The 23,215-nt window shown below is 38.9% G+C and overlaps 3 protein-coding genes across 3 annotated transcripts; 1 reads left to right on the forward strand and 2 right to left on the reverse strand.

The window, feature by feature from the left end:
* Positions 1–520: 520 nt before the first annotated feature.
* On the forward strand, positions 521–9,233 carry LOC110374960 (serine protease snake). Its single transcript, XM_064043088.1, has 10 exons — positions 521–678; positions 1,757–1,857; positions 3,995–4,074; positions 4,427–4,539; positions 5,044–5,183; positions 5,830–5,942; positions 6,560–6,718; positions 7,484–7,613; positions 8,174–8,305; positions 8,976–9,233. The coding sequence occupies exons 1-10, from the start codon at positions 621–623 to the stop codon at positions 9,144–9,146; spliced, it is 1,197 nt and encodes a 398-aa protein (XP_063899158.1). The 5' UTR covers positions 521–620; the 3' UTR covers positions 9,147–9,233.
* Positions 9,234–9,512: 279 nt separating this feature from the next.
* Positions 9,513–12,944, reverse strand: LOC110374961 (serine protease snake). The gene is made up of 6 exons (XM_064043087.1): positions 12,906–12,944; positions 12,275–12,387; positions 11,353–11,505; positions 10,671–10,797; positions 10,229–10,360; positions 9,513–9,728 (listed from the first exon to the last, which is right to left on the reverse strand). Exons 1-6 carry the CDS (start codon positions 12,906–12,908, stop codon positions 9,555–9,557), a joined length of 702 nt encoding a protein of 233 aa, XP_063899157.1. The 5' UTR covers positions 12,909–12,944; the 3' UTR covers positions 9,513–9,554.
* A 3,396-nt stretch (positions 12,945–16,340) lies between these two features.
* On the reverse strand, positions 16,341–21,894 carry LOC126056220 (venom protease-like). The gene is made up of 10 exons (XM_064042839.1): positions 21,879–21,894; positions 21,259–21,365; positions 20,688–20,770; positions 20,343–20,446; positions 19,654–19,790; positions 19,120–19,232; positions 18,261–18,419; positions 17,528–17,657; positions 16,995–17,126; positions 16,341–16,511 (listed from the first exon to the last, which is right to left on the reverse strand). Exons 1-10 carry the CDS (start codon positions 21,892–21,894, stop codon positions 16,341–16,343), a joined length of 1,152 nt encoding a protein of 383 aa, XP_063898909.1.
* Between the last annotated feature and the right edge of the window lie 1,321 nt (positions 21,895–23,215).

The raw sequence follows: 23,215 nt of genomic DNA on the forward strand, positions 1-23,215 counted from the left end.
TCCGGTTAGACTGGAAGCCGACCTCAAAATAGATGGGAAAAAGGCTCGGAGGATGATGATGAAGAAACTGAAGAATTGGGGTGACTCATCGTCCTTCCGTCTCCTAAGAGACAACAGGCCCATGTCGACGGTGCGCGTCGTCCCACGCTCCTCAAGGAAAGACAGCAAACCCCAGTGGGGCCAACCAGGGCCAAAGCCTGTCGGGGCTGCGGGATTGTTCGCGCGAGTTACCGCGGCGCTGGTACATAAAGGGCTTAAGAAGAAACATGGTGGGTTTAGTCAGTAAGAGTCTGATACTCCCGAGAGCTGCACACACAGCGGGAGAGGTCATTTGATGATATAACAAATGACAAATCCCATTTATGGAGGAAGGATAAAAGCTAGTTTTTCCTGGTACTCGGAGTAGTTTCCACGGAAAATTCTTATCGGATGCACTGATTGCGTAATATAAGGAACCCAACATTAATTTTCGATTTATTCTTGACCATATTATTACATGTTTACTTATAGTCTGTCAGTCGGGTTTTTAACCTGAGGAAGTAGGGTCAAATTGTTTACTTCGCCAATATTTAAATTATAATATAATTAAATTATATTTATAAATAAATATATGTGTAAATATGTTTAAAATCATTTTGTTTGGTTGTGTGTGTGTTTGTGTGTTAGTGAATTGTGAAGGTTAGTAAACTATACATTACTTAATAGTTAAAAAAAACGCTTTTATAAATGCACGTAAAAACCCAAAAAGTTCCAGTTCATATCTCCCGGCTCCATCATCAGATCAGTTCGACAGTACCATATTATTGTATTGTCATCAGAACTACATACAGCTGACAATTATCATGATGCTACGATCCTTGGAAGATGGTTAAATTAGTGAGATTAGATTCCATTACATAGTTACATACAGGTCGACATTCTAGGGGGTAAATCTCTGGACCTACTGAACCGATTTTAAAAATTCTTTTACCAATAGAAAGCTACGTTATTTTTTAGTGTTATCTGGAGGTATACTAATATAATAAATAGGAAACAAATTTTTGTTTTTTTTTGTACCCTAAACTGGCTCCGAAACTACAGAACCGATTTTAAAAATTCTTTCACTGTTAGAAAGCTACACTCTTCCCGAGTAACATAGGCTATATTTTATCCCAGTATGGGTAGTAGTTCCCACGGGATGTGGGTGAAACTGCGGGAAACATTTAGCATTATATACTAAATAAGTGCTAGGATGTTCATACGAGGAAACTCGTAAATAATAGAATAATGGGTCTGTATTATTATTGTTCTGAATCAGTAACTGAGTCACTTAGGAAAACCAGAAAACTTGTTTTTAAATTAATGTCCTAGTGAATTGTGTGTAGGCAGACTATCTGTGAAACTATATCTCTACTAATGTAATAATATTTTTTTATGGAAACCTATATCATTCTCGAGAAATCCCTGCTAATATTATAAATGCTAAAGTAACTCTGTCTGTCTGTTACGCTTTCACGTCTAAACCACTGAACTGATTTCAATAAAATTTGGTACAGTGACAGAGTTGGCCTTAAGAGAGAACATAGGATAGTTTTTATCCCGGACTTTTGCAAGAATTCTCTTGGAAACGCGATATAACCGAATTCTACGCGGGCGAAGAAGCGGTCGAAAGCTAGTGTTCTTATAAAATTATGAACCTTTACCTACATGTTAAGCATTTTAAAAAACATTATTTGTTCACCTACTTTTGACGTTAACCCTACGTATGACTTTTCAGATATAAATTGCGAGACAAAAACTGGGGAAAGAGGAGTTTGCCGATATTTACCACTCTGTCCTTCAGCTGTAAGAGATCTCAAGTTTAAAATACATCCAAAGGTAACAAAACTCACTAAGCACTCATTTACACACTCACTGTTAAAGCGCCTAGCCGTTGCTTCATAGCAACACGTTTGTGACGGCCTCGGACCTAATCAGAGTATTTTACGCAGGCCAATAGTTTGTTCGGGCCACGGAGGAAGGAAAGATGAGATGAAAAAAAGAATTATAAAAAAAACTTTTAAGTCAAACGGTTTTATCTTATGTGCACTGAAAACTAGAAAATAAAAAAATAGTTACTTACCTGTCAACCTACGTAGGTGGTCTTGGTCATATTAGACTAAAATAAAAACGTGGGGCCCATTAACTGTTGCTGTAGTACTTTCTTCTAGAGGTATAATAGGTGTGGATTGCATCGACTTACTATAATCGTAACTGGAGATTTTGACAATCAATAATCAGCCGTAGCGGCTTCACCAGCGAACGCCGAGCTCATGATCTACCAAAGTATTTATAAAGATATGCTTTGCCATAGGTAGGATTTCAGAGGGGCCCCACGTTTTTATTTTAGTCTAATATGACCAAGACCACCTACGTAGGTTGACAGGTAAGTAACTATTTTTTTATTTTCTAGTTTTCAGTGCACATAAGATAAAACCGTTTGACTTAAAAGTTTTTTTACCGATTTTTTATTTTCTAGTTTTTAGTATTTAATGAAATTCCTACCGAATATTCCTCATTGTATCTAATTCATTTAGTGCATCATTATTACACGGTCTCTTACCTAATAATTTATTACAATCTAATTTAAAAAAAAGTCATTTTTTTAACGACACCAAAAATCATCAAGTGACCCCTCCCTGGGTCAGCAGCGGTAAGGGAGTGCCAGACTCTTACTGACTAATAAAAATAGTTATGTTTCGTCGTAGGCCTTTTATGTACCAGGGCCACGGTAACTCTTTCGAACAATCCCGCAGCCCAGGCAGGCCTGGCGCCCTGTTGGGCCCTGCTGGGGTTGCTGACAGTATTCTACTTGTGTAGCCCTTTCATTTGATACCCATATTGAGGGGGTTGTGGAAAAATATGTAATCCGCCATTTTGTGCCAGCGGCCATATCAGATTTACAATGTTATTGATATTACTATATTGTATTGTCATCGGAATAAAAGGTGTATACAAAATTTCAGATTAATCGCTTGACAGGAAGAGGGTGTTTGAATTACTAAATTGGACCCAAGAAAAAAACAAACGGGATGAGCTAAATAAAACCGTTTAAAAATTGTTATCAGCCATTTGATAGCGGCGGCCATCTTAGATTTCAATTTTGCATAGTAAATTGTATTCTACTTGTTGAGACCTTTCATTTGATACCCATGTTGATGGGATTGATAAAACCTAAGTTATCCGCCATTTAGTAGAGGCCGCCATCTTGGATTTGAATTTTATATAGTACATTGTATTCTACTGGTTGAGCACTTTCATTTGATACCCACATTGACGGGATTGATAAAACCTACGTTATCCGCCATTTTGTACCGGCGGCCATCTTGGATTTGCAATGTTATTGATATTACTATATTGTATTGTCATCGGAAATAAAGGTGTGTACCAAATTTCAGATCAATCTGACTACAGGAAGGCACTGAAATTTCAATTTCTAAATTTGACCCAAGAATGAATAAATAATAAATAAAACAAACGGGGTGAGCTAAATAAAACCGTTTAAAAATCGGTTCATAAATCCAAAATTACCTAGGTACCACCCAAAAACCCATACCTAATAGGTATGGGCTGTACTCAGGAAACTATGGAACCCTACCTGAGCGTGACCCTACACGCTCGGGGCTGGTGTTTTTTTAGGGTTCCGTGCCCAAAGGGTAAAACGGGACCCTATTGTTTTCGCTCCTTTGTCCGTCCGTCTGTCCGTCTGTCACCAGGCTATTTCTCATGAACCGTGATAGTTAGAGAGTTGAAATTTTCACAGATGATGTATTTCTGTTGCCGCTATAACAACAAATACTGAAAACTAGAATAAAATAAATATTTTGGGGGGCTCCCATACAAAAAACGTGATTTTTAATAATGGTACGGAACCCTTCGAGCGCGAGTTCGACTCGCACTTGGCCGGTTTTTTTTATTAAAAAATAAATACATAAAATAAAGTAAATAAATACTTATCGATATTTTTAACTTTCAGATCTGCTATTTCAACGGTACTTCTATAATTCCCACAGTATGCTGCTTAGAAAATCATGATAAAGTGGAGCCTCTGATTGAGTAAGTATTTCCCATTTTCATCATCATCATCATCATCATGACCTCAGCCATAGGACGTCCACTGCTGAACATAGGCCTCCCCCTTAGATCTCCACAGATACCTGTTGGGGGCGACCTGCATCCAGCGTCGACGACGACCGACATAAGGTCGTCTGTCCACCTCGTTGGTGGACGTCCTACGCTGCGGTTACTAGTCCGTGGTCTCCACTTCAGCACTTTTCAACCCCATCGGCCATCTGCTCTGCGAGCAATATGGCCTGCCCATTGCCACTTCAACTTGCTAATCCGGCTCCCATTTTAGATACACGCTATTTCTTCAATATACTTAAGATTTTTTTTTTCATTTTTGCAGGCGAATAAAAGGAGATTCTGAACCTTCTGAGAGCGACAACACGACTTGTCCAAAACCCAAGTTCACACATACAAAACCAACTGGAAAAATTCTAAGTGAAAAAGCTTGGAAAAGTAAGTGACACTCATTCACTTGCCTGAACTTGTCCCTTTTCCTTTTCCGTTGGGGTCGGCTTCCAGTCTAACCGAATGCAGCTGAGTACCAGTGCTTTACAAGGAGCGATTACCTATCTCACCTCCTCAACTCAGTTACTTGGGCAACCCAATACCCCTTGGGAAGACTGGTGTCAGACTTGCTGGCTTCTGTCTACTCGTAAAGTCTGCCAAAGATGTACAATTATCAATGTTTTAATCCCTACCGAACATAGGCAAAAATCTATAACTGCTAGTGTCTTGTGCCATTCTAGTATCCAGTGTTTAATTTTATGTTCATCATCATTCTCCTGCCCTTATCCCAATTTTATTTGGGATCGGAGGCGCATGTTTTCTCCTTCCATACTTTTCTATCAGCCGTCATCTTCCAAGAAGCATTCTTGCTTTTATGTTATCTTTTTAAATCAAAGTTTGCATAAAATTGACGTAAAATGTGTAACTTTCGAAGCTTATAATTTGTTTCAGAATGTGCAGAACATCAAAGTAAGATAGATCTGCCGTGTAAGAATGGCAGGAGACAGTTTGACCCCTACTGCGGAGTGCGGGACTCTATGATAACGGGGGGAGGAGGCATCGATGCGGAAGACCATGAATTCCCACATATGGTAAGAATACTTCTAAGTGCCATGTAAAACAAAAAAACACTGGTACTCAGCTGAATCTGGCACCACTGGAAGCCGACCCAAAAATAGTTGAGAAAAGGCCCCGGAGATCGATTGGCTCGCCAAATTATCGGGTGTCGACTGTCATTTCATCATCTGCCCATCTTTTCCTTAGTCCTATACCAACATACTTAACACACTTTCTGTTGCTAAGGAAAAGGCTACGCATACTACAATATGATGGCGATGTCCTACTAGCCATGTAAGGATATACTTCTTCTTCTTCTTTCATGTCGATGACATGTCATATATTGAGACTACACTATGTCAGCCCAATATGCCGCCACAGCGAGAGCACGGCCGGATGCGCTCATTAAGTCCTCCCGCGAGCAAGTTTCAGGACACAGTGGACATGCGATTAGATGGGACATTGTCTGCACTGCAGCCCCAGGATATACCATATATAAGGATAGCCATAGCTCCATGTAAGGAGATTAGCCAACTGCGCAGGACATATTATAGTGCTCAAGCATTTGCTTGGGCACAGGTGCACTCACTGTTCCTTCACTCTCATGGCGCGATGGGACGGCATCTGACACCACCGGAGAGAGATCTGACTACGTACACATGTTATACGTTACTCTTTCAGGCTCTCCTGGGCTACGGGAAGAACTTCAGCGAGGCCACGTTTGGTTGCGGCGGCTCCCTCATCAGCGAGAGCTTCGTGCTCACGGCGGGACACTGCACGGCCACCAGGACTCAGTAAGGATCTAGCTTCGGAAGTATCTTGGCTAGACGCTTCTCGACTTTTGTATAAAAAAATTGCTGCTCGTATAGTTTAAACTTAATTAACCATGTTTGTCTTTGAAGTGTAGATAATAGTAAAGTTCAAAACACGATAACCTTAGATGCCTGATTTAAATAAATAAAAAAATAAAAGTCGAGAGTTGAAATTTTTGTGTCGAAAGTTGAGAGACGAAAGGTAATAAATAACAGAAAAAACATATATAAAAATCCCTCTTATATTTTACCTTAATGTTACAAGTAGTAGTGATTATCTCATCATTTGCGTAGCCTTTTTCCAATTATGTTGGGGTTGGCCTAGGGGTCGGCTTCCAGTCTAACGCGATGCAGCTGAGTACCAGTGCTTTACACGGTGCGACTGCCTATCTGACCTCCTCAACCCAGTTACCCTGGATACCTCTTGATAAAAGTGGGAATCGAGAGTCGAAACTTAAAATTATGAATATAAAAAACCGGCTTATGTTTTACCTAAGTTACCGATAGTAGTCTGTAGTGATATAGGTAAGAAAATAATTTCTCTATGTCTTTGTTTAACTGCGAAAATAATATTACAATTCTTTTACACTTGATTATAGCGAGGTGGTCTCCTACGCAGTATTCGGTATACTCGAACGAGAAGAAATTCCTAACACTCCGCCTGAAAATGTTCGCCAGTTCAAGCGTATTGTGAAACATCCGCAATACAAACCACCTTCTGTATACCACGATATTGCTCTTCTGGAGTTGGATAAACCGTAAGTACTGTCTTTTAAGATACAGGCTTGTCCTAGTTTAAAAGATAGAGTCTACTATTGCATGATTATGTAAATTTGTTTTCCAAAAATGATACAGTGCAAAGTGCTATGTTTTTTCTTGAATAAATAAATACTTAAAAAAAAAAAAAAAAAAATTTCACCATCTGTACTAATACTAGCTTCCGCCAGTGGTTTCACCCGCATCCCGTGGGAACCTCTTCAGGAATCCGGATAAAACATAGCCCCTAGCCTTCCTCGATTAATAGGCTATCTAACACTGAAATAAATTTTCAAATCGGGCCAGTAGTTCTTGAGCATGTTCAAACATACAAACGAACTCTTCAGCTTCATAATCATCCATCCTCCGAGCCCTTTTCCCAAATATGTTGGGGACGGCTTCTAGTCTAACAGGATGCAGCTGAGTACCATCGTGCCACATGGAGCGACTACCATTTGACGTCCTCAACCCAATTACCTGGGCAACCCAATACCACTTGGTAAGACTGGTTCAGACTTACTAGCTTCTGACTGGTAACTGCCAAAGATGTTCAATGACAGTCGTTAATTTCAGAAAGTACTGGAACGATTTGATAAATAATTTCAGTGTTAGCTGTTTGAGTAATTACTTCGAATGGCATTTACCAGCTATACTTCTCTATACTACACTAGATAGCTTTATTTATGCTTAGTTCTTTTTTCCTCATATTGAACTAATAAATAACTCTAACCTATTTTTGGTCGTACATACTTAATTTATTTTTGCAGGATCCAGCCAAATTACAAGATCCGACCAGCCTGTCTTCACGTGGGTAGTGATGTTAATGATATCAGAGCATACGCCACGGGATGGGGTGCTCTGGGTCATAGGGGACCTAACGCTAATGTTCTTCAGAATGTAAGCTATGCTATGTTTGACCTATTTCAAAAAAGGAGGTCCTCAGTTTGACTTGCATGTATGTGTGTGGGATAGTATGTCACGTTTGGCTGAACCGATTTTGGTGCGGTTTTCAGCGTAATGTTTGTCAGCCTTACGAGATTTTGGGTATACTAAAGAAGTTGTCCTTTTGTAAAATAGATTTTTTACTGTACACTGACTTTGTCTGTGTTCTGAAGAAACTTTTTCCCGTGTCAGGATAAAATATAGCTTTTAAAGCCATGTGAAGGAATATTCACCTATACATACATCAAAATTAAAAAGCAGTTATTTAGAACTGGCTAAAAAATAACACTTAAGTACCGAAACTCAGAATTACTTAAGACAGCCCCAAAACGCCCACTCATCACCACTTCCTATGTGTTTTTGCTGGGAAGAAAGGGGGCAACAAACTCCCCAGCAACATATGTTTGTCTATTAGATGTGAAGAATCTTTACACAAATTATATCATTCCACTGTACTAATGCTTCATAAATAAATATTTCTAATGCCTGATTTCATACAAGATGTTTTTTTACAGGTACCACTATGGAAAGCGAAGGATGAAGCCTGCAAGGCACAATACCCACCTCACAGGGTTTTTGTGAAGGGGTACGATAATAGCACTCAAATGTGCTACGGTGATGATGGCATACCTAGGGATACCTGTCAAGTAAGTAAGAAGATAAGAACTTACTTAAGAAGATAAGAACTATAACAGACGGCTCGATTCTACTAATTTTATTAAAGCGACATACGATTCACATTCGACTGAGATCCAATCACGACTCAATTATAATTGAAGCGTATGCGGCATTCCGCTATTTTTTCTTTTAAATAAATATTTTTATCCGTTTCTGTCATCCAAGAATGAATCATATTATCTGCAAATAATTTACGATTGCAATATGATTGTAAAGCAAACTACCGTATAGACCAAATGGCAGACCAATCGCAAACCCATCGAATGTCATTGGAATACGATTGGTCTTTTATTAGTAGCAGAATACCCGATATGGTTAAAATTGCTATTGCGATTCAATTTCTATTCAATTTTGACATTATTAACTTAGGAGAATCGGGCTCCTGCTGTTTCCCGTAGTTACACCCGCATCCTGTGGAAATTAACTGGCCGTGTAGCTTTTCAAATGACAAAGAATTTTTTAAATCAGTCCAGTAGTTTCGGTGCCTTTACAAACAAAGAATAAAATAATGTTTCCTCTTATTTATTATTATCTCTTAGCACATGGGTCAATGTACAGATAAACAGACAAGATGATCACTTGTTACTTAACCTTAAAATCGATCGATGCAGCTGTAACTTAATAATTAATATTTTTCAGGGAGACAGTGGAGGACCAGTCCAAATCCTGAATCCTGATGGATTCTGCACCTACCTTCTCATCGGAGTGACTTCTGTGGGGAACACAAATTGTGCTCAAGTTGGATTCCCGGGTCTTTACACCCGGGTGTCCTACTACGTGCCCTGGATTGAAAGTATCGTATGGCCTTAGGAATTGAAGATTTGGAGACTCCTAAAGACGTGGTTTGGATTTGAAGAATTATGTCAGTGTTAGATAGTCCATTTATCTAGAAAGGCTTTTTATCCGGACGCGCAGAGGGCTTACCACGAGGCGATATTGAAACTGCTAGCAGAAGCATGTATTTAATAAAATGATCTTAAATATTATTCCTTGCTTTTTGCTTACCTTCAAAATAACGGTCACTTTTCAGCGCTACCGCTGTTGGTGCAACGTGAGGGAGTGTAAGACACTTTCTGACTTAAATCCGCCATGTTCCTTCTGGTGTTCTTTGTGTAGGGTTACTCTTTCGCACGATTCCGCAACCTTACCTACGTAAATGTCGGGAAAAGGCAAGGTAAAAAGAAAACATCAGATAAGAATATTTCAAATATAATTTCCTCAAAGCAGCCTGCCAGTGATGCTCTCAATCCAAGGCATATAATGAGAGACCCTGGTATATATGCCAGCGTTGCCGGCGAAACCGCAAGCTTTTCCATAAGACGTGATACCAGCTATCAAGAACTTGCAGTGATCATTATAGACTCCTGTCTGAAGGGGTCCACCACTGTCGCCCTGAAAATATAGGAGACATATAAGATCTACCGCAATCGTTAACTGGCCTACTGTATTCTGTCATCACCTCCAAGGTACTACCTTTATCCTTGAAAAAAAAATTCTCAATAGGTTGAGGTGTATAAGAAAAGTTAAGGAAACAACTAAACTCACATTAGCATTTAAGTATAATATGTCGATTGTCGTCTTCCTTACTTCCGGAGCCAATATATTTTTGTCAGTCTTTATCAGTCAGAAGAAAATCTAACAAACAGTCTCCCCAATGGGGAGTGATCAAGCAACTACGTTATGGAGGTCAGATCGGCAGTCACTCCGTCTGCACCCTGGTGATAGTCTCTCTACTCAAACTCAGCGGCATCTGATTAGGCTGGATGTTGACTTCAATATAGCAATAGTTTGCCGATAACAAGTGTGTACTTTGAAAATTCCAGTCATGTAAACTGACGTATATGCTGTTGGTAAACTTGGGCCTTAAAAGAAAGTGATTTTCCATTCCTTACCTCACAAGTATCAGCAACCTTCCGTCTATCTCCGTAGCATGCCTGAGTGTTTCTGTCATAACCTCGCTTCAGTAGTCTGTGCACCGGATAGTCTCTCGAGCATTGTGCATCGGGAAAGTGGTCAACTTGCACCTAAGAGAAACGTGTTATGTTATGAAGATAAGTAAAAAAGTGGGTTCTAGGTCAGGCAAGTAGGCACCAGTGCAATTTTTCTAAATTAGTATGCAGTTTTTAAGTATATCTTGGACACCTATGTTAACTTAAAGGCAACCGTCTTCAAATCATTAAACATCACCAAATCTTGACATAAATAGAGGTATGTGATTTCAAGATTTCTTTCAAGTCTGAAATCCTTGAGCAAGCATGGTAATTCCATATCTGTGAGAAGAGGCCACAGTCCAGCATTGGGTCAGTAAAAAGGCTGATGATAATCTATACTTACAACTTGTAAATTGTCTGCTATATGCCTATTGTGGCCCAGGGAGCCCCATCCAGTAACGATAGCGCGTTGAGGCATATCGTTATTCCTATTTAGACAGGCTGCTGCTACTTCTTTATTAAATCTTATCCTGAAAACATTTGAATTACATGTAAGGTTAAGGAACCCTTGGTAAACAACAGCCGTACATCGATGCTTGGCCCGGTCGGTCTGTGGATGGGTGACCATCTTGTCACGACCGTAGACGATAATCAGAAACTAGATCACTACTACCTAGACCAGTCTTACTAAAGGGTATCAGGTTGAGGACGTCAAATAGGCAGTCGCTCCATGTGGTACACTGATACTCCGTTGCATCTGACTAAACTGCAAGTTCAAACCGATGTAGTTGGGAAAATGCTGAATGAAGAAAAGCATTGAGAAGTTGATAACTCAGTATTTAGGTAAGTCCACTTAGAAGCATTATTTTCGCGATTGAATATATTGATATTTAATGCGTCTTAAAGTTCAGCAGTGACCTCATCACATGCAGTAGTTAATGCCAAAGATCTTTGAAAAAAAGGTGCGAGTTGATTTCGTGCAATTATCTACATATGAAACGGCAAAAAAAAATGTTGGTTGAAGTATTTCTTGCTATAGATACTACTTCCTTTGTTTCGATCTTCATCTGTTTAATCAGACTTACCTTCTCCCAGTGTGCAGTAAGGCAATGTCGTGGTATTTCGAAGGTGGATTATACTGAGGATACGGTATGATCTCAATGATATCATATATTTGCCACATATGAAAATCGTCGGTTCGTTTCAATATGCCTAATGCTGCAAACGTTATTTTACCACTGGAAAGGAAAAACAACATTTTTAAAACTTGAAAAAAATACTGCATTAACGATTGTATACCTACATATACACAATATGTACCTTTAAATTGGTTCATCCAAACTTGAGAGAATCGCTCACAAACATACACCCATACATATACCTATAGGTCAACCTGAGAGCCTTCTTTTTTTTATTTTTCAATACGCGCCACCAATACTACGAACTTTTAGTCGGCCGATAGTTCGTTTGGGCTCATTAATTAGTATGATGATGAATGGTAGCACGCACATATTACAAAGATCAGGTATTTAACCGGTATCTGAAGGACTGAAAAATTTGATTGGAATCCAGATTTTCTTAAAAAAAAATGGCAATCATCGGGCAAACTGTCGGCCGACTGTTTGGTCTATACCTACTCAATTCTTTACAAGCATTCCATGTTATACAGGTGGTACATTTTACAGTTTAGAAACAATATGAACCCTATAAGGCACGGCTTTAAGAAGTTGGAGAGTTTAAAAGTAGCTTATTACTAAATTATAATTATTCTTAACAACATTTTAGTGTAGGTACATGTGTGCCTGTGTGAGTTATGTAAGTGTATATGTGTGTGTGTTTGTGTCGTGTGTTGTCTTGTATATGTGTACTTTTTATGTATTTCTTATTTCTTCAGCATGTATTTATATTTTTTTCTCGTTGTTTAATACGAGAATGTATAATGTATTTATTTTCAATGTATTTTGTGTTTGCTCAGTGTGCTGGAACTCTAGCTGTGAGTATACTTACACGGTAGGACTTGATATGCAATGTGCAGCTGTTAAAATATATCTTTCGCTGATAATTGAACCGCCACACATCCACTCGGCGGTTTCTGGAGTCTCTCCGTACCCTAAGAGCGCCTGGAACGGTAAGATACGTTACAAAATATCAGCTATGAGTATGTTTAAAATGCCCAGAAAATATCATCATCATCACCCGAGCCTTTTCCCAACTATGTTGGGGTCGGCTTCCAGTCTAACCGGAGTCAGCTGAATACCAGTGCTTTACATGAAGCGACTGCCCACAAAATAGAACGTTGAAAATCAATTTATCTGCGATCTTTCGAAGGCCTTTGATTATGTTAATCACATAACTTATGATTTATAAATTGAATCTTTTAGTGACATGATTAGGAACGCAACAAATAAAAAACTATAATAAACGGTATTTTTTTTCCTTTCATTGTTTGTGTACGAATTGACTTATCCTTTTAGCATTTAATAGGGGGTATGTCACAAGGTTCAATACTGAGTGCATCGTTGGTTAAAAATCTATTTATAGCATTTATGAATTGTAGAACGATATACTGGCCTCATTTTTATGACTGTTACTTTTGTTATTATGATAAAAACTAAATAATAAATTAATAAAATCTTACCATGTGAGGATAATCAGTTCTCCTTGCGTCTACCCCTCCAGCGACTGTATGATAAAACGCAGAACATTTGGTCAGTAAATGACTAAATAATGATGATAGTGATTAAAAAGTCAATTACAAAATCGTTTATTCTAGGCTAATAAATCAGCACTTTACAAACGTCAAAACAAAAGACAGTCCCCAAAACGCCCGCCCTTCAACCGGTAAAAGAACTTACCATCGTTATCATACTGATCGCCTGAGTATTTCTGACTTTTGCGAATACTGCAATGAAACAGAAATGATAAAATCAATAAGTAAAATGACAAAATGTTTATCACATCAACTTTCTGAGTGACTTTGAGTCCACCATCAACCTTGTTAAGGTAATCTTCCAATCTCATGGATGCAGCTGAGAACCAGTGTGCCACAAGATGCGTCTGCCTATCTGACCTCCTCAACCCAGTTACACGGGCAACGAGAGACCGCCATCAAAGTATCTAGGCAAAATAATGTTATGCTAACTAATCTATACTCATTAGAAAACTGAAGAGACAAACTCTTCAGCTTTCCCTCTAAAGCACTAGTCTCAGGAACTACTGAACCGATTTGAAAAATCTTTTATAATTTGTTACATAGTCCATTTATCGAGGAAGATCATCGGTAATTTAGATTAAATTCTATGTAGATATAAGATTAATGTTTATGAAGATAAAAAACTTTGATCACCTGTACTCCAATGAATAGCAGTCTGAACAGCATACTGTGGGTTTCAGAAGGTTGTACGAACAAAACTGGAATTAAAGAAAATTAAGTTATTATTTTTACACTACCAGAGTTAAACAAAGATATCAAAAATTACCTCGATGAAGTTATAGATCAAGCCTCACCTAACTGTTAAAGTAATATAATGAAGAGGAACCTTTTTTTTTTATTTTTACCCTAAATGCCCCAAAACTACAGAACCGATTTGAAAAAAATATGTCACTGTTGCAAAGCTACACTCTTCCCGAGTAATAAGGCTATATTTTATCTCGGTGCGGGCAGTTGTTCCCACGGGACGCGGAAGATATTGCGGAAAACGCTAGTTATAAATAGGTAAAAGGACCTTAGTTTTAGGGATACCTTCGGAAATACGAAGTTCTTGAGCTTATCCTCCTCAGCCTTGCAGCTGGACATTCTGACGCAGACCCCCTCAGTTCCATCTCGCATACCACAGTAGGAGCCTGAAAATAAAAGCAAATTCTATTGTAGTAGGACTTTACCAATATATAATACACTCTGTCTTGTCGCAGATTAGAAAAAATTGTATTTGCTAAAATATTAGATGGGATCGGCATCCAGTCTTGTTGCAGTGCAGTTGGAAAATATCATCATCGTCTGCCTAGTCTTTTTCTAACTATGTTGTGGTTGGCTTTCAGTCTAACTGGATGCAGCTGAGCACCAGGGTTGAGCTGTGTGCTATATAGAGCGGCTGACTCCTCAAAGGCCGATAAATTTTGAAAAGACTGACTATCTGACTTTTTGTCTTCTGACTACCCCAACATATTCAATGACAGCCGGGACCCACCAATTTAGTGTGCCTTTTGATACTCTGAGGAACTCGTTACGACATGATCACTCATCTACAGACACGGTGTCAACCGATCCATGTGGATGTTACTTAATAAATGAAGATCTGGCATTCAAATACATAATAATTATGTGACGTTATAGTGCTTTTCCTGGCACTTAAAATCCCACTATATCAAGAAAATGGTCTCATTCCGTCCAACCTCGAATAAATCCGCTCAGCTGTTAGAAATCTATCAGTCCTTCTTTATCAAACAATAACATTGCTAAGAAAAACATTGCATTCAACATAATTGGCAATGTTAGATCCATTGATGCGTTTAATTTCTCATTCTTTACGATTTCATGTCAGATATCACGTGAAATAAAGTCATTTTTAACTCTGGCAAGGCGTATCTAACTAAGGACCTTAAACTTCCAGTCTTAGCAACGGCTATCGTCCCGGGTATCTGAGTTATCACAGTCAGATAGGCAGTCGCTCCATGTGGCACACTGGTACTCAGCTTCACCCAGTTAGACTGGAAGCCGACCCCAATAATATGAAAAAGGCTAAGCAGATGATGATATCATTTTATGTAAATTTAAAAAAAACTATGCATTTCTAAGCAAATTAACAATTGAATGAGAATTTGATATCTTTTCGCGCTCAATGCACTCTTGAACGCCAAGCTTGATTGCGATTTGTTTGCGAAAGATGGGAAGACGATACTGTCCGTATATCTGAAGTACTACGGGATGAGCGTGTGAATATTTCATTCTATATTAAAAAAAAAACCCATAAAATAAGGCAGACTTACCTTCAGGAGCTTCAGATAAAACAACAAACAAACGAATTAATAACACTATCAATAAAAATCCCGATTTCATAACCATTTTGAATTTAAAATCTGACACAAGCGTCTGTATGCCGTTACGAACATATATTACGTACTTGAATATTTCTTTACGGATAATGTCGAATTATGCTTTTAGGCTTTTTACATACGGTACGATTATAAGTTACACTGACATTTTAAGTTACTGCTGTTTGTCTGCTGTGGCTTGCACGTTTTCTGGTTTGATTTGAAAAATAATTATTTAGTGTTAGATAGAATAATTATTTAGCAAACATACTTATCGAGAAAGGCTTAAAGCTGCCATACACTGCAAACTTTTAATCAGCTATAGTTATATACAGCCTATATGTATATAGATATAGCCTACAGTTTGTTTGGGCTCATAAATCAGTATGAAGATGATGATGACGAATGGTAGTACGCACATTACAAAGAGCAGACATTTAGCCGATATCAGACCGACTGAAAACTTTGATTGGACTCAAGCCCACCATCGGGTCAACTGTCGGCCGACTGTTTAATCTGCAGTATGTGGATAACATAAGGAATGTCTATTTAAATGCAATGAAACAATATATATGTTCACTTATAATATTTTTATTATTTGGCAAATCTAATTTTGGTACAAAAATTTGAAGCAAGCACATAGATAGGGCCATACTTTTTATATTATATTCCGTTAATTTAAATTATTTCGTAAATGTAATTTATTGTACAACTTTCTCAGGAATATGTAGCTAGAAAACTATTGTAAATAATTTGTTTTTTTTACAGTGTCTATGGAGTTTCTTGCCGGTTCTTCTCCATGAGACCAACTCTTTGGAACCGTGCAACTAGTTTGACGTTTCGAAAGAGCTTTTATAGGTCTATCTTCTTATATATAAAAATGAATTGCTGTTCGTTAGTCTCACTAAAACTCCGGAATGGCTGGACCGATTTGGCTTATTTTGGTTTTATAATGTTTGTAGAGGTCCAGGGAAGGTTTAAATGAAACGAAGTTCGCGGGGTCAGCTAGTTTGAAATAAAAAAAAATATGATTTTGAATCTTCTAAGGCCAAACCACACTTTCAATCCACGGAACATAATGAGCCACCCGGGTGTACAAACCCGGGAACCCGACTTGCGCACAATTGCTGAGCCCCACAGAAGTCACTCCAACTATCAGGTAGGTACAATATACATCTTCATTTGATATTTGAAGAGGTCCTCCGCTGTCACCCTGGAATGTAAGAGCATTATTAACATTTGGCTAGCCATTTCCTTAGATGGAGTCGGTTTAAGGAGGTCGTGGCTCAATAGATCGTAAGATTAAGCAAGGCTTGGTGAGTTCGGCCCGCAAATGGTGACCGACTTGTCATGAACACCTCCATTTTTCAGAAGGCAAGTTAAATTAGTGATTGACGACTTTAATTTGAGTATCTCGGGCAGTCATTACGGATAGTCAGTAGCCAGAAATGACAACCTGTCTTCTGCCTGCTTTATGTAAAACACTGGTAGATGGTAGACTCACTGGTGGCGATATCAATCCTACAAGAACGATGAGAGGTCATGCTCTTCGATGCACAGGTGTATCAATCATCAACTTTTAGGCTCTGGGCTGCTTTGCTGAAGTTCTTAAGCCCCAGAGAGAAATCAGATTAGAGACTCTGGGTACATCAGATTCTCTGTACGACTACTAGAGCAACGATAGTTTGCTATTTACCTTGCAAGTATCTCGTGGTATACCATCGTCTCCATAGCACATCTGTGTGGTGTTATCATAACCTCTGATAGCCACCCTGTGATGTGGATATTTGGTCTTGCAAACCTCGTTCTTTACCCTCCAAAGAGGTACCTGTATCCAAAAATCAAAGGCAGATTTTCAGTATTAAGTGCTGGTGACTCCTCACGGTTTCATCAGCGTTCTGGAGGAACTTCTTCCCTTATCGGTATAAAATATAGCTTATGTTACTTGGGAAGAGTGTAGCTTTCCAAGAGTGAAATGTTTTGTTTAATCGGTTCAGTAGTTTAGGAGCCATTACTGGACGAACAAAAATGTACTACTCTTTATTATATTGTGACAGCAAATATATTTTATTCATCTGTGAAGAGTTTATGAGTAACAACCTGGTAATAGACGGACAGCGAAGTCTTAGCAATAGAGCTCCCTTTCACCCTTTGGGTACATAACCCTTAAAAACTTTTGCGGCTGACGACTAAAAGATTGGCAAGGTAAACTGCAAAGGTAAAACTTACTTTCTGAAGAACATCAGCGTTAGGTCCCCTATGACCCAGAGCCCCCCATCCCGTGGCGTATGCTCTGATATCATGGATGTCATTGCCAACGTGGAGACACGCTGGTCGCACCTTGTAGCTTAGCTGGATTCTGATGAAAAGGAAATGGATATAAGGCTTATTTACTCGGAGCTAGAGGAGCTTATCAACGGTGAAAGTTTTTTTTTAATCGGTTCAACATAGTTTCGAAGTCCAAAAACAAACAAACAAAATATTGTTTCATCTTTATTACATAAATTAGTGTAGATACCTAATCAATTCAAATAAAATAAAAATATAAATTAAAACATTTTTATTCATTACATGTAGATTAAGCGCCATCTAGCGTCGAATAGGCGGCATTAACACGCCCAAAATTGAATCATGCCATCGGATTTCAACTGTTTCCTTATACATAGATGCCAGTTAAGACAATAAAGTAATGCAATATTTCTCTCTGTTATTATTCTTTCGTCTATTTATTTATCTTATGTCTTTGACTGACGTTAAGAGTAATCATAAGCGAGAAAGTCTGACCACCAATCTTATCTAGGGGTAAAGGGTTGCATGGGTAACTGGGTTGAGGAGTTCAGATTAGGCAGTCGCTCCATTGTAAACACTGGTACTCAGCTACATGCGGTTAGACTGGAAGCCGACCCCAACACAGTTGGGAAAAGGCTCGGGAGATGATGATGTCCTTATGAAGTATACTTACGGTGTATCCAACTCCAGAAGAGCGATATCATGGTATACAGAAGGTGGTTTGAAATGAGGATGTTTCACAATCCTTTTGAACTGTCGAATATTTTCAGGCAATACTTTTGGTACGTCCTGTCGTTGAAGTACACCAAACACAGCAAATGTTACGTTTTGTCTGGAAACAGAAAAATCATTATTTTTTTGGGACTTTTCCCGTCCGGGCCGTTTTCCCGCGGTTTCACCCGCGTCACGTGGGAGCTACTGCCCGCACCGGGATAAAATATAGCCTATGTTGCTCGCAGATAATATAGCTTTCTAATGGTGAAAGAAAAAAAATCGGTCCAGTTGTTTTTGAGTTTATCCATTACAACCAAACAAACAAAGTTTTCCTCTTTATAATATTAGTATAGATTAGGTAGCTTTTGTCAGCGGTTTGACCTACATACGTCCCGCCCGTGAAATACTTTACGTTTAATACGTTGATCGATCAGTGGGCAATCTGATAAACAAAAGAAAAGATTTTGAAATCCAAGTAGTAGTTTCTGAAATTAGCATTTTCAAGTAAAAAAAAAAAACTAGTCAGCTTTTACAAGTTTTACAGTTAGTCGCCCTATATGTTAGTTACCCTTTCACAGCAAGTGGTTGAAAAATATTGATGAAATTCACGAAGCTTGTAGCTAATATAACCGAATAGCATAGGCTCTTTTTTATCGTGTCCGGTAAATAGTTCCTTGAGGATGCAGATGAAACCACAGACCAAAGCTAATTTGGGAAAAAATCCTCTTATATTTTGATCAAGAGAGATACTAGGCAAATGGATGCTAAATCTATTTCGGGACAAATGAAGGTCAAGTCTTCGGAAGCTACATTCTTACTGTGTCCTGGTGGCTGTGCAGTGTCCCGCCGTGAGCACGAAGCTCTCGCTGATGAGGGAGCCGCCGCAACCAAACGTGGCCTCGCTGAAGTTCTTCCCGTAGCCCAGGAGAGCCTGAAAGCATATTATTAAGAAGAACTGTAATTTGGCGTATCAGTAATGGGAGACTGTTCAAATCTACTATTTTTAACAATACAGTCCAACCAGACGGACAAATAAGGCCTCTAGGCGAGATGCTACCGATATGCGGCACTGTCATGCACACATACAGTATCAAAATTCGTGCGAACATTTTTAAAATGTCTCGGCATCTGGAAGTTGTCCTGTAGGAGTAGGAGGGCACGTAAACCCGGCGTCCCCAAATGCTACTCAGTAGCAGTCGTTGTGACAATTCCACGTCAGAGGCCGTCAGGCGGATTTGAGAAAACTCTGACACTAGGGCTTGTTGGGTGATTAAACCTGCAGCTCACTCGATAAGAAGACTTCTGAGTGAAAATTTAACTTACAAGAACTGTACGGATGTCCAAAGTCTTACCATATGTCCAAACTCATGTTCATCGGCGTTGATGCCACCAGCTCTCTGAGTCCCTAACTGCTGACCGCAGTAGGGAGAAGATACTGTTCTTCCTTTGTAGCAGGGAAGCTCGATCTTCGACTGATATTCCAGGCATTCTGTATAAAGAAAGATATATTTTTATGTTAACACTAGCTTCTGTCAGCATCCTGTGGGAACTGCACGAACTTAGATAACAAGCAGCTTATAACCTTCCTCGATAAAGGGGCTATCTAACACTGAAATATTTTTTCAAATAGGACCAGAAGTTCCTGAGACAAACTCTTCAGTTTTATAATATTAGTATAGATTTATCCAAACCTTTTGGATAGTTTGTTTGCTCCATCACGCTTAAATCATTTATCGAGGGAAGAATGTAGGCTTCTTTATGTCCAAATGCGTGAAATAGTTCTCAAGGGGTATATGTGGAACCGCTGGTAGAAGCTTTATCTAGGAGGGCTGTAGTCATACAGGTGAAGGAGTTAGTTCCCACGGGATATGAAGGAAACTGCAGCTGGCTGAAGCTACAATATATGTAGATATTATAGATATTATTATACCACAGCCAACTAGTTGAAATAGCCACTAAATCAAACAGCTAGCCCTTTGCCTGCCCTTACACAGCACTCGAGAGGGTGCTTTTATGTTGAATATGAAATAGGATAACTTACTCTCCCAAGCTTTTTGTCCAACTATTTTCCCAGTGGGCTCTCTCCTCCTAAAATTTATCTTGCCACAAGTTTCATTCCGAGTTCTTTCTACTGGAACCAGAGGCCTGAAATAAAGAACTTTGACTTATATTTCGAAAAACTTTATCGATCAAATTATAGGTTTTTTATTATGAACACCCATACGCCCGCAATTTGACTGTATTTAGTTGCTCGGATAACTAGGTTCAGGTGGTCAGATAGGCAGTTGTTCCTTGTAAAGCACTGGCACTCAACTGAATCCGGTTAGACTGGAAGCCGACCCCAACATAGTTGGGAAAAAGGCTCGGGAGATACATATTTACTCACTCATCAGGAATAAATCGTGAACTTAAAGATCGTCCCAAACAGCAGATTGAAGGAATTTTCGATGTTCCGTTGAAAGAACAAATCTGAAATAAAAAAAGTACAGTATGTACAAAATATGTTGTCATGATGATGATGCTGTCCTCCTAGCCGATTATCGGCTACGGCGGTTGTTCTCATGTAAGGAGATTAGCCAACTGCGCATTACATATTATAGTGCACAAGCATTTGCGCGGACACAGGTGCACTCACTATTCCTTCAATCTCATAGCGCGATGGGACGGCATTCTGACACCACCGGAGAGAGATCACAAGCAGGACCGACATTTACGTGCTCTCCGTTGCACGGGTAAATATATGTATGTCGTCATTTACGTAGCTTGTTACGCCACTTCTTCTTCCCAGCAAAAACACATAGGAAGTGGTGAAGGGTGGGCGTTTTGGGGGCTGTCTTTTGTTTTTGACATTCGAAAAGTGCTCAGTTGCATGCGGTTAGACTGGAAGCCGACCCCAACATAGTTGTGAAAAGGCTCGGGAGATGATGATGATGAGTGAGAGTATAAAAATTAATTACCTGTGGATGTATCTTTAACTGTAGATCCCTTATAGCAGTCCGACACTCGTTAAAATTTAGACAAATTCCTTTTTCTCCAGTCTTCTTGATCTCACACTCTATATTATCTGAAATAGTAACACAATTTCTAACATATTATTATTGCTTGCATGTTATTTGTTGAACCGATTCAAATTAATTTTGTCCTAGTTATAGATATAACCGTGACATAAGATTATGGTGTACTAGCTGTTTGACGTGGTTTCTCTCACGTTCTGGTGAAACTATCTACTTCCTGTAGCCGGGTAAAATGTAGAATATGTTCTTTCTCAGGCTCTTGACTGTCTCTATCAGCTGTCATTTAATTTGGTTCTGTAGTTTTCGAGTGAAATCTGGACAGACAGACATATATGTATAGTTACTTTCGCAATTATGATATTAGTAAGAAAATAAGGACAAGCAGTTTTGCGTGATTTCACCAATATTCCACCATAACTACTTTTCGCACCGGTAAAAAATAGCCTGTAGTCTTCCTCGTCAACTGACATGTATCACTCCAAAAGATTTTAGAAACCAGTTCGCGTCCAAACAAACAAACTCTTCAATTTTATAATAGGTATTAGTAGAGATATAAAACTTACCATCAGAATACACCATCACACTTAATATGGTAAGAAAGAACACTCTGAACATTTTAAAAAGATTATTCGATATAAATAATGTTGACTAACACACATTTAGATCCTGACTGTCCTTAAAGTTGATTTAGGTAAGTTTAAAATTAAATTATGGTCAAGATTGAGTCGAATAACCTCGTTGGGTTCTTTACACTACGTCGCTCCATCGATATGTGACCATCTTATCTTGACGAGTTCCTCCGTGTTTCGGAAGGCACGTTAAATTGGTCCCGGCTGTCATTTGAACATCTTTGGCAGTCGTTACGGGTAGTCAGAAGCCAGGAGTGTGTCAACCAGTCTTGCAAAGGAGTATCGTGTTACCCGGGTGACTAGGTTGCGGAGGTGAGATAGGCAGTTGCTCCTTATGGCACACTGGTACTCAGCTGATTTCAGTGAGACTTTAGACTGACACGAACATAATAAGGAAAAGTCTAGGCAGATGAGTATGTCGGCGTCAGGATCCGACATCGTTAAATAAAACAAAGGGGTTCTCACACAATCACTTGGTTTATTCCAATTAACACAGTATTAGTCACAACAATAGTGCAGTCATTGAAGCATTATTGCCACGATTTTTTTTACTGTAAACCGATTTGTATGAAATTTTGGAATTAGGTTCATCTTACCCTTAACTTTAAAAGTGAAAATGATTTGAACTCCGCCACCCCCCCTGGGGGTGGTTGCCACCCCTTTTTTGGGGTGAATATTTTTTTTGCAAAATAACCTCGGATATCGATAGAAGACCTAATTTTAAGCAAAAGTTGTCTTTACAGTTTAAAAAAAAATCCAATACTTTTAAAGTTATTGGCAATTGAAAATTCGCAATTTTTTCACGTTTTTCATCGGTTTTTTGCAAATATCTCCAAAAATATACGTTTTATCGAAAATGTATAAAGAACAAAATTGTAGCAGGTAAAAAAACTAACAATTTGTTTTTTTATAACATGTCCTAAGTGCAATATTAACACGTTCGCGTGAGCAATCTCATTTTTAAATGTTGGTACTGTGGCGCACCTTTTTCGCACACAAAATTAAACCAAGTCTTAAGACGTCCCGCCGTTATACGTAGTCTTATAATCTGTGTTATGTGGCGCAACGTTATTTCACGTCCGACGTCTATAAACGTTGTCGCCACCACATAGGTCTGACATGGTCCGTCAAAATAAATATGACAATCTAGAGGCCGTCGTACGACGTTGGGCCTTTTCATACTTATATCAATACGACGTTGTAAGACGTTGCTTACGCGAACGTGTTAAGCTAGATATTAAAGATCAAAGCCGTTTTTTATTTTTTCTGAA

The sequence above is a fragment of the Helicoverpa armigera genome, chromosome 30 (genome assembly GCF_030705265.1).
Source record: "Helicoverpa armigera isolate CAAS_96S chromosome 30, ASM3070526v1, whole genome shotgun sequence".
In the NCBI taxonomy this organism is placed as follows: Eukaryota; Metazoa; Arthropoda; class Insecta; order Lepidoptera; family Noctuidae; genus Helicoverpa; species Helicoverpa armigera.